Consider the following 11,350-nt stretch of genomic DNA (forward strand, 5'->3'; position numbering starts at 1 on the left):
GTGTTAGAGAGCAAGGACTTGATTTGGGAACCTCGTGAACCAACAGACCTCCTTTAGTTTATGACTTTGTGAAACAATAAAAGTTTTAAATTGAACAGGTCTGAGCCTGTGCTTAATTCAGTCCTATATAATTCGGCATCGAGCTCCCACAAAGGGTTTTAAAATGCAGCAAAACAGGTTTAGCTTAGACTAGAGTTTTTCAGGAAAAACTCCCTTGCTGTTGGAATAGTAAGTCAATGGAATAGATTGCCCAGGGAAGTCGTAGCATCTCCTTTTATTGTAGGTTTTCCAAGAGAAGGCTGGATAAGCATTGGACAAGGATAGTTAAAAAATAGTACATCATGCATTCATACAGGAGTTTGAACCAGGTAGCTCTTGAGGTCCCTTTCAGCCTCATGATTCTATGATCTAGCTTTGAAGGTGTCTCTGTCCCCTCCTACAATTATTCCGCATCTCTTCCATCTGTCTTCTGTCTCTGGAACAATTTTCTTATTTCCTGCATTTCAAAGATTTCTGTCCCTTAAAGCTCATTTACTTTAGTCGGCATTAAGTGGCTGAGCTCCTCCTCACTGTGGCGTTCATTCTTTATATTAGCTACAAACTGTGTGTGAAATTAATATTTATCCGTTTTCTAATATTTGGGTCTTTAATTGGTTGCATCTTATCTTTCACAGCATATCCTTCTACAAGCTCCTTATCCCTTTCTTCACCCAATCCTATTTCCTCTGACATAGACTGTAAATTACCTCAGGGAGTCATTGATACGTGCAGGCAAAAATGGTCACGTGTGGAATCATATGAACATTATTATATTGGAGTTACTAAAAATGCTCTTGATGTAAAAGCACTGCAACCCAGTGAAACTGTGTTAGCCTAGATTCTGCTGCAACACCATTTAAATTGTGCTTTCTTTTAGTTGTTTTGATGTTCTCATTGCTGTATTAATCCTTCCCATTAAAAATACAAGTCACTGTGCCAAAAAAAAATCTCAGTTTGGGTAAGTATCTTTATAGTGGAGATAAGAGCTAAGCTGACGTAACCAATAAGCGCTTTTACTGGCTGAAACGTTAAATAATTATATACTTAGGTCTATTTAAGGTGTCCATTTTTTCTGTATATATAAACAGATTTAAAATCTTTATTTCAGTACAGGAAACTCTACAAGGAAGAGTGCCACCACTCCATGGTTCAGCAGTACCACTGTCCGTAGGAAGCAAACAACCAGCTCTTGAAAATATTTCACCTATTAGTAGAGTACAAGATGTGCCAGACACTTCAGAATTAGTAAGAACATTACCTCAGAAGTACAGGAGGAAAACAATGTCAGATGAAGAGATGGAATTTATCCAAGTAAGTTTGATATTTGTTGTTATTTATTTTGTTTGCAGAATTTTTCAAGATGATGGGTAGCCACAATTTGAGAAAAACATGATGAATTCCTTTGCTTTTTCACTTGTGTTAATTTTTCAGTTAACTTTGCAAGTTCAGCATGCAATTGAGGCAAACTCTAGTGTCCTCATAACCAGGGATCCTGGTTTTCTCTGATTAAAAACCCAAAATCCATGATAAAAATTAAAGGCCCCCTACAGCCCCTCTCAGTGCTACTGGTGCCCTGCACTCCCCTCCACAGCCTCAACAGTCCTCCTGATGCCCCTCGCAACAGTCCTTCAGACCCACAGACATGCAGACACAGACACTGATACCCACCCTAGCAGGTAAGTGGAGGGGGGGCGGGGTCAGGGCAGGGAAAAGGGAAGGTGCTGGGGGAGTAGATCAAGAAATGGGGGAGTGTGTCCTTGTGCCCACTCCCAGAAGTAGGGCCAGGGGGTGAGGGCAGGGGTGCCGTTCTGTGGGTAACACACATGCCAGCTGGCCTGACAGGAGGTTCACACTTGGAGGCTGCCACTGCAACTGTGCCACTGTGCCCTGTACTACCATCCCACAGCCACCTGAATGGCTTTGTGGACATGTGGAACAGGGTGCGGCAGCAGCAGTGCAGTGGCAACCACCGTGTGCAGGCCATATATGTGCCGCCCAGCCGGGGGGTGAAATGGGGGGGCTTGCGTTCAGCAGCATGCCCCACAACCAGCTGCACAGCTCTACAGTGGGCATCTGCATGCAGGTTGGGGGAGTTTTACAAGCAGTTACTGCCACCACAGAGCCATGCCCTTCGCCCCTAGATTCTAGAGGTAAGTGGGGCTTGGGGTCTGCACAGCTCTGGGCAGAGCTCTGAAGCGGCAGCAGGAGGTTTTGGAGGCAGCAGCCATTACCACCATAATGGACCTCCAGGTAAGTGGTAGCGCTGCATGCAAGCCCACGCCCACGCCCCCAGCCCTCGCCATGGCTGCAGCATTGGCCATGGAGCTGTGCTCCGGCCGAATGCCAGCCTCCATCTTCCTTTCCCCTGGGCAGCTGGCCAGGTGGCATGTGTGTGGCCTGCACGTGGAGGGCACCACCACACTACTCCCTGTATCACTTGCCTGCAGCCCTGCTCCCAGCTGTGATGAACTGTCTGGGGCTGGCAGCAACCCCCACTCCCGCAACCCCCAAACTATCTTCCACAGCCCTGCCCCACAGCCCCACTTCCCTCTGTGCTCCAGGGGCGAAAGATGAGTGTGCACCTGAGCCCGGCCTTGGCTGCCTCAGACTCAGGCTCTGCCCTCACCCTTCAGCCAGGGCTGGAGGTTTCCTGCCCTTTTTGCAATTGGCTTCTGCAGGCTGGAGCTGTGCTAGCCTGCAACAGCTCTTTGCAAAAGCAGAGAATCTGCGGATTTCTCTGCTAAAAAGAGAAATCCGTGTTTTCTCCAATAAGAACTGGGAATCCGTGGTTTTCTCCCGTTTTCCATAGGAAACAGAAAACCCAGATCCCTGCTCATAACACACAACTTGGGTAGGTAGTCACCGTAACTGGTAGCTCAGTGTACATGGACACAAAGAGATTGTGACTTGCCAAGTCACAACGTCCCAGCCTACCTTAGTTCATGAAACCAAGTTATTCCTATGTCATTTTGAGGCAGAAAATAACTTGGCTAGGAACTACCAATGTACATGCTATTTTGTTTAGTTTTGAGTACTGTTACCAGATTCACACATGAGAAGTTTACCAGACAACAAAAATACTAAAAGCTAGAGGGAGACAGAAATAACAGTTGAAAGGTTTCCAAGTGTTACAGACTTCAAAATGTTTCAAAAAGTATCCTGGACATGCATGTGATCTCTGTAAGACTTCCCAGCCAGAGTACTCCCAAATTACTCACTCATACTTACCTTTCTTATCACACTGTATTTCTGCACATCCTCCCTGTACTGTCAGTGTTTATGCATAGATAAAATTTGTAGTTGCTTTCTCGGTTTTAACTAGGTAGCAACTTCCTGGCCAGCTTGGTTGCTATGCAGGACTTTACAGGAGTGGACACTAGCAGTTTTTTGGTTTCAGTGCTGGAAGTAGATGGGGCTCCAGGAACACCTCAAGCACATTGAACCTGAACACTCTGGGTGGTGCTGCTCCTGGTACTGGGAGGAGGCAACAGCGGCCAAGGGAATGCGAGATCTTGCCTGCTTCCGAGTGTAGCTCCAGTGGTGGCCTGCTGTAGTTACCTGCTCTCCCTCCCACTCCCTATGTTTGTGTGTGGAGGCAAAAAATGGAGCACTGAGAGATGCTGGAGGACCCAGGGGTCCCCTGTCATGTTTACTAAACGGCAATGAAGTGTTTCAAAATAGTATCTAATTCATAGTCACATTTGGAATATTGAAGAAGGCATGTGCATTTGTACAGCTGGACCTTTTAAAGGTGTTAAAATGTTTCAGTTTTACTGCAGTCTGCACCATAAAAGAATTTCATTTCTTTAGGCTTGTTAAGACAGGCATTTGAAAAGTAAAAATACCAATGAAGAAGTTATTGCATTTCTTATATAGAAATAAGAGTGATGGAACTAATTTTAAGTAGGAGGCTTCCTGATACGTCTCTACTTAAATTTCTAACAGGGAGACATAGTAAGTTGTAATAGAGCCAACATCAGTACAGCAGAGTATTAAATAATTTGACTTTAGTATTTTGTACTTCTGAATTTGGACAAGTAAAATAACTTTTCAAATTCTTATTCACTAGGATACAGTGGGTTCATTTTTGCTGTTCATCAAATTATGGAGAAACATTTTAATATGAAAACTATAGCTTTTATAAAAGTCGAGATGTAGACATTTTCTGTCTTCCTTTGGCATTATCTTATCTTTTATTTCTTTTATAATAAGTTTGAATTAAAATATCTCCCCACCCAGTAATAAAACTCAGCTCTGTATATGTCTGCTTCTTTCCTTTAGTATAAAGTTTGTAATTGTCCACTTTTGCTTTTACAGCGTGGAGGTCCAGAGTAAGCATAGAAGATATGTCTCTTCACCTCCATTGAAGAATGAATTATATTCACAGTAAAGGCTCTTCCTTTTGCAATTTGTTATAAACAGTTATATGTTAATAGCTTTAATAAAGACTCCTTATGAGGGGTGACAAGATTGATGCTTCAGACTCTGTCTGCTAATCTGTGTTTGGGCCAGTTTGTGTTAAAGACTGTGTGACTACACTTCATATACTTACATGATTCCAATGCATTTTTTTCTGATGAGCCATTCTACTTTCCTGCTCAGCAATAGTTGGTTTTTTTAGTAGCTGTTCCACAGATGGCGATCCAGCTTCAGAATCTTTCCTGCTGAGGAAATTGAGCAGGGCTGCATTTTCTATTAATAATGTTCAAATCTTAATGTTCTTACTTCTGAGTAATGGCAATGGAAAATGAGCTTTGAGTCTTGTGCTCAGCTGTTTTGGTAGCTGCTCCATGAGGTGGGAACAGAATTAGGAGATTGTCAGCTTATTGCTGGAGTAACATTTGTTAATTAATGATGTTTAGAACCAATTCTAAACTTTTCTGCCCATTCTTTTTGGAGAAAATTATCATTGAGACTATATTTTAGGGAAGTTAGAAACCAGAGGTCAAGTACATCGTGGTGCTAATGGGGTTGGTTTCAAGAAGCATCATAGAAAAGTAGGGCAGGAAGAGACCCCTGGTCCACCCCCCTGCCTGCATCCAAATGTCCTATACACATCCTTGTCTAACTTGGTACTAAAACTACACAATCTTGTTACACAAACCTAACTTGCCATGGTGATTCAGGGGAACAACAGCAGTCATTGCCCTACAGATGTAAGAGTTGTCAAATATATTTGACAAATCCATTGAAGATGACAAGAGTGGTCTGGTTTTTCTCCTTGTTTGCTCAAGACCATTACCTAGTTAAAAGGGAGGTTAAATAAATAACCGCTATAGCTGTTAAGGCCTCTGGCCAATTTAAAATAACTACAGTAGGAACAGCAGATGGCACCTCTTCCACACTTTGATATTTGCTTGTTCAGAAAGCAGGTCTCACTTAACACTGTTAACCTGACTGAAAACTAGGTTCAGTGTATTCTTCAGAGGATGCTAAAACTGTGTGGCAATTAAAAGTTCCACCCCCATATGCACCTTCCCATCTGTGCTCTCAAGATTGCATTTGGGGATAGTCAACAGGTCCAGGTCTGTTAGTTCTAGATTATCTGATACAGCGCGCTGCTTTATTTGTCAAACTGATCCATGTTAAAAACAATGAACTAGTGAGTGCTTGAATAGAGATGGCAGACAAAGCAGTGCATTTTAGAATATGTCTTACTGCCATCTATATCCATGTGCAGGGATCGGGGTCTTCTTTGGAAATACACATTTTTGCAAGCAAGTCTGCCTTAATACTTAAAGCAATATTTCCCCTGCCCCCTTCAACTTCATAGGCAAGGTGTTGCTTGAAGATGCAGTGTTACAGGAAACTGTATTTTTCATAAATCCCTATTTTCTCAGACTGACAAGGAGAACAAAACTTGAACATTATCCTGCAGCACATTACTTGATTGGCATTATTTCCAGCCTGACCTTCAATGTAGCTTTAGTAAATCTTTCCCTTTCTCGAGGGGCATGTCCTGCAGCATCTCAACAAATTTTAAACACATTGGTGAATTAGGTGCCCTAGCACAGGACACACAATCCCAGTGTATAGGAAAGGAAATTGAGAGAGACGGTGGTGGAGTGATTTGCTCAAGGCCACCTGAGGAAGCAGCTCTATTCCCATATATGGGCTCTGCTCAGGGACTCTTCTTTTTTTGGCCGATGCAGAGCAGGGGTCGGAGCACACTGAAGAGTTATCAGAGGAACTTCTTCACCGCAAGGGCAGCCCGAACCCGGAGCAGACATCCCGGGGAGTTGTAGTCCCGCTCCCACACCCAGCCCTGGAAGTCTTCAAGGGGAGACTGGACAGGCACCTCGCTGGGCCCTTTGATCTCAGCTCCATTCCAGGATCTTTCGAGGTCCCTTCGGCGGCACCGCTGGGCCTTGCTAGCGCCAGGGGCCGCCTAGCGACGGTTGCCAGGCAACCTGCTAGAAGGCAGGGCTACGCTATTTCCACCGCCCCCTCGGAGGGGGGGGACAGGACTTCCGTTTGCGAACGGAAGCGGCGCGCGGCGCCGGCAGCGACGGTTTAAATCCCCCTCTGCGCGCGGCCCCGCTCCGGCTCCCGCTGCAGCCAGTGATGGATGCGCGGGCGCGCGCCAAGCGCTACGAGAAACTCGACTTCCTCGGAGAGGGGCAGGTGGGCGCGCGGGCCGGGCCGGGCCGGGCCGGGGGCGGGATGGGGCGGTCGTCCGTCCCCGCGGGACCCGAGTGACCGACCGCGCTGTGTTTCCGCCCTAGTTCGCCACCGTGTACAAGGCGCGGGACAAGAGCAGCGGCCGCATCGTGGCCATCAAGAAGGTGGGTCCTGTTGTCCCCCGCCGTCCCCCTCCCGGCTGCTCGCGGGGCTGTGCTGCTTCCCTGACCCCTCCCAGCCCGGCCGCGGCCTGCGCCGCGTGACACAGCGGGGCTGGAGCGTAGACCTGGTTGCAGAGAATAATATAATCGTTGTTTCTGTGTGATGTCTGTTGCTTCCAGACATACCAAAAGTTGCAAACGCGATTGTAAAACAGTACCTGTTGAGGTTTTTACGGCACTGAAACTTGCTTTTTCCTTGAGAAATGTCTTTGCTCAGTCAAACTGTTGAGGTGTGTGGTTCTTGTTGTAGGTAACACAGCATTTACTATCTTTCTTTAGATTAAGCTTGGACATAGATCAGAAGCTAAAGATGGTAAGTACTTCAAGTATGGTCCTACAGCATCACTTGCCCTTTTTTTCTTTGCACTGAAGGCTATGAAAAATGCTTGTTGCTATGGAGCAATGAGTTAATTTCACAGGTCTTAAAATGGAAAAGTTGTTGTTAACAGCTTTATTGTCAAATTTAATTTCACCTCATTGACTATCGGGTCCTACAATAAAATCACCACCAAAACGTGCGTGTTTCCTATGCAGGCAGTGGGAGAAAAAACACTGAAATCTTCGCGTACATACTCTGAAGTGTCCAGATATTGTTATGATGGGCATGAAAGGAAGGTCTGATCGATGCATCTTTTTCCTTGTTTTTGGACCCAATATGAAAACAGCACTAGCATAAAGTAAATTGTGAAAAATGTACTGAATTTCTTTCAGTTTTGGTGTATAGTGTTACTTGGAAGTAACAAAACTAATTTACAGAACAGTTTAGTGTCTTGTGTTGTCCCAAGATGATGATCCTCTTAGTTTTTTGCCCTTAATTCTGTCGAATGTTTTGAGACAATGCTATTGGTGTTAATGACATTTTAAATCTCTTAAGACAACTTGGAGTCCTGTTAAACTTTCTCCCTTTCTTCTAAACATTACCAATGACCCCAAGTGTAGTATATTCTTTTTACTGACTACTCTTGAAATTCATGAATGATAACTGTAGAATTAGGTTACTGTGAGTAGTTGCCAATGTGGATTCCTCTGTACGTGTGCATATCAGATGCACACAACTTCTAATTCTTTGGAACAGCAATGTCCAGCCAGGTTAAATGTACATCTTGCATTTCTCATCTTCCTACATAAGGATCTAAAAGGGTGAGGCAGACACAGTCTTTTTTTAGCTCCGATCTGTTGTCTTGAACATGAGGTAGAATTCAGTAGGTATCCAACACGTCTTCAGAGCCCATGAATGGACTTGAATGAAATTGGAAAGGTGAGATTTCTTTGAAGGATGTTTCTTAAGGAGATGCTGAGCACTATCCTGCAATCCCTCTTTTACAGCAGACCAAGGTACTTTGTGCCAACTGCTGCACATTCAGAGGGAAATGTAAACCCAGTGTGCCCTTCCCCAGGCTGATTGCTTTCAAGGATGGACTAATCTGGTGTCTCTTGTGTCTGTGTATGGGTTGCATTCTGGATAACTGCTGTCTGTTCTCTGAAAGGATCTGGAAGCCCAAGAATACTCAGTTTAAGTGTGATATGCTTCAGCAGTCTATATGGGTTGCTTCAGACTCAGTAATAGTACTGGATACAGCAAGGCCAGATAAGACTGTGTTTTATCACAGCCACCAGTATTGGCACCAGTTAGCCCAGTAGCAGTGAAATCTGTGTTATTCCCAACATGGACTCCCTGCTGGCAGATCCAGCATTTGGTTTCTATGCTGACTGCCATTGATCTCAAGCAGTAAAGCCAGCTCAGACGTCCGCTTATATACAGGATGTGAAGTCAAGCTTGAGCACAGCTCCAAGACTGATGAGAGAGAATGCCAGGCATCTCTCAAGAATTCAGTAGTGAGATCTGAGACCGGTATTGGTACTCATTCCTCTGATGGAACAGAATAAGGGGCAAACATGTCCTGGAGGCACACATCTCACCTGGAGAGGTCCATGATGCAGAAGTGGCCTGAACCAGGACTGGTTGCATTTCCTGTGAGGAGACTTGATCCTTCCCATGATTGCTAATGTATTCCTTCCCATTGAATTTGAATCCCTTGTGTCTGCCATCCTGAGTTGGCCCATGCAGAGCACTGGCCTGGTCAGTTTCTACTGAGTGACTGTCCCTGTAAATAGGCCACCTGGCTCATCGGCTTTACTGGAGACAATAGTCCTGCAGGAACAGAACCAAATTGTAGTTGTGACAGATGTGCGCTTAACAGCTAATTCTGTACAACAACCAATTTGAATTGCAGTGATATGCTGAACTACCATTCAGCAAACTGAATTTATTTGTTTTCTTGCTTTATGAGGCAATTTGAGGAATGGGGAGTTAATCTTAACCATTTGTTGGCATATTGAACAACCAGAATTGGAGATTCTTAACAGGAAACTGAATTTAAGTTTGACTTGCTTCCATCTTTGTCCTTTCTTTCAATCTAGGAATCAACAGAACAGCCCTCAGGGAAATAAAACTGTTACAGGAGTTAAGCCATCCAAATATTATTGGTGTAAGTATGAAATAAATATTGGTTATGGAACTGGTCCTATAATAATCTCTGAATCCTTTAGGTGTAGTTTGCTAGTAAGAATTACTGCTGGGATCACAGGGGCTTCTTAACGTTTTAATATTTGCTATTCTACAGGTTGCCTAGCAACTTTGTTGGGTAGCTAAGCTAACATGTAATTTCTTATACTGTGCTGAAACTGCCAGAGCATGTTTACTTTCCAGTTTGTTTAGCCTGCTACCCCAACCTGAAAATCCCCACAGCTATGAAATAGTACAAAATTAAAACAGAGTTTAAAAGTACTCGCATGTTTATTGGTGGTGTATGTTGTTTTCCAGCTTCTTGATGCATTTGGACACAAATCCAATATTAGTTTGGTGTTTGATTTCATGGAAACAGATTTAGAGGTAAGGTTGCTTTAGCTGCTGTATTTTTACTCAATACTTAAGATGTTTTAAAATTATTTAAGTATCCAGGTTGCAGCCGTATTGGTCTAGAGGCAAAAGGTTTAATAAAAGATATCACCTCTACCATTCCAACTAATCATTTCTACCAGAAGTTCTGATTCCTTTTAAAATTCTTTGGTGGTTTTACGCCTGAACTATCAGGCCAACACACAATAATATGAAATTTTATATTATAAAATTATAGGATTATATCGGTGTCCAGGGTTGTATCTTGAATTCAACCTGAATTTTTTTTAATCAAGGCAGGTTATATTAACGCTACAGGGGATGAATTTTATACAAATTGCCTTTGCCTTAGCTGACATAAGTTATACCTTGAATATTTGTTTCATAGTGTATCTGCACGCAGTTAACTGATCATTATGTTTTTACTTTTAAATACCCCTCAGTTTCAAGAAAGACATAAATGTGTTATGTATCATTTTAATATTTGAGAACCTCAGACATAGACTAGGACCTCACTGCATTAGACACTCAACACTTTAATATTAGTGGAGATAGGCAAGCAGTGACTTACACAGCTGATTTATTGTTAGATATATTGATAGTATACTAACCACTGAGAGATCTCTCTCTTGTTAATGTCTGGTCCATAATGGAATCTAAAACAAGTACATCTCCAACAGATCTGCTATCATATTTTGTGCAAGATTTCACTTCATTCTTGAAAGCAGCTTGTATTAGGCAGGAATGCATATCAGGTTTCTTTTTACAAAGACCATCCATATTTTCATACTAAAATAAGCACTACTGTAAAGTTAAATGGTTTATCAGTTTGTAATGGCATTGAGAACTTGGAATAGCTTGTAAAACATGAAAAGAAAAGTAGTCTGTGTCATTCACTTAACATCAGAAAGGAAGAGAAGCTCTTAAACTGGAGGAGCACAAGATCAAAACAGAACTAGTTGATCAGCAAAAGCTCTGCCTAGTTTTGTAATGGGAATTATATGTAATCAAGTAAAGAGTAACTGTGCAGTCACAAGATTCTAAAGAGTACGTTGAGACTTGTGAAATATCAATTATTCTTAATTTAAATAAAGTCTAACCTGTTACAGGAAATTAAGGCATGGCAAAGCATTTACTTGCACTGTGGAAGTGTCCAGAGGCCCCATGTGGGACGAGGATCTGTTGCAATGTAAGGGGAACATAATGCAGTTTCAATTAGCTGATATTTTACAGATCTCAAAGTAACTTGAATTTTCAGATGTCTTTGGAGGTAGAAGTTAGTATAGGAATGCACAACATTAGTAAAAGGCAACGGAAAGTATCCAAAAAGTTGTTCATAAAAGATGAAGGAAGATGCCTCTTTTTCATTACATCTCCCTTGGATTCTGGAACCAGTTTGTTTGAACTGTCGGTGAAATGGTCATACTTATTTGTATGCATGAAGTGGGATTTGTGTTGTAGAAAGGCTAGTCTCATGGAGGCCTTATAGCAGGGGCGGGCAATTATTTTGGGCAGAGGGCCGCTTACTGAGTTTTGGCAAGCCATTGAGGGCTGCATGACAGGCAGCCAG

At 43.1% G+C, this 11,350-nt stretch overlaps 2 protein-coding genes and 1 long non-coding RNA gene across 4 annotated transcripts in view; 2 read left to right on the top strand and 1 right to left on the bottom strand.

The window, feature by feature from the left end:
- Positions 1 to 4,350, bottom strand: part of LOC109307986 — a 15,283-nt gene extending 10,933 nt beyond the window's left edge. The window contains exons 1-2 of the long non-coding RNA XR_002100427.1: positions 3,258 to 4,350; positions 2,880 to 2,885 (exon numbers count right to left, since the gene is read on the bottom strand). This is a non-coding gene — a long non-coding RNA (uncharacterized LOC109307986). The remainder of the gene's footprint in view (positions 1 to 2,879; positions 2,886 to 3,257) is intronic.
- Positions 1 to 4,514, top strand: part of MRPS36 (mitochondrial ribosomal protein S36) — an 8,700-nt gene extending 4,186 nt beyond the window's left edge. The window contains exons 3-4 of one of the 2 annotated variants that reach the window (XM_019532183.1): positions 1,130 to 1,350; positions 4,357 to 4,514. In XM_019532183.1, coding sequence (XP_019387728.1) covers positions 1,130 to 1,350; positions 4,357 to 4,374 — 239 coding nt within the window. In that variant the 3' untranslated portion in view covers positions 4,375 to 4,514. The remainder of the gene's footprint in view (positions 1 to 1,129; positions 1,351 to 4,356) is intronic. The other variant, XM_019532184.1, reaches the window with a different exon arrangement.
- A 2,010-nt stretch (positions 4,515 to 6,524) lies between these two features.
- The window catches only part of CDK7 (cyclin dependent kinase 7), a 23,722-nt gene continuing 18,896 nt past the window's right edge, over positions 6,525 to 11,350 (top strand). Inside the window, exons 1-5 of the mRNA XM_019532185.1 lie at positions 6,525 to 6,663; positions 6,765 to 6,824; positions 7,161 to 7,194; positions 9,303 to 9,370; positions 9,706 to 9,774. Coding sequence (XP_019387730.1) covers positions 6,604 to 6,663; positions 6,765 to 6,824; positions 7,161 to 7,194; positions 9,303 to 9,370; positions 9,706 to 9,774 — 291 coding nt within the window. The 5' untranslated portion in view covers positions 6,525 to 6,603. The remainder of the gene's footprint in view (positions 6,664 to 6,764; positions 6,825 to 7,160; positions 7,195 to 9,302; positions 9,371 to 9,705; positions 9,775 to 11,350) is intronic.

The sequence above is a fragment of the Crocodylus porosus genome, unplaced genomic scaffold (assembly GCF_001723895.1).
Source record: "Crocodylus porosus isolate Cpor-Errol unplaced genomic scaffold, CroPor_comp1, whole genome shotgun sequence".
NCBI classification, from domain to species: domain Eukaryota; kingdom Metazoa; phylum Chordata; order Crocodylia; family Crocodylidae; genus Crocodylus; species Crocodylus porosus.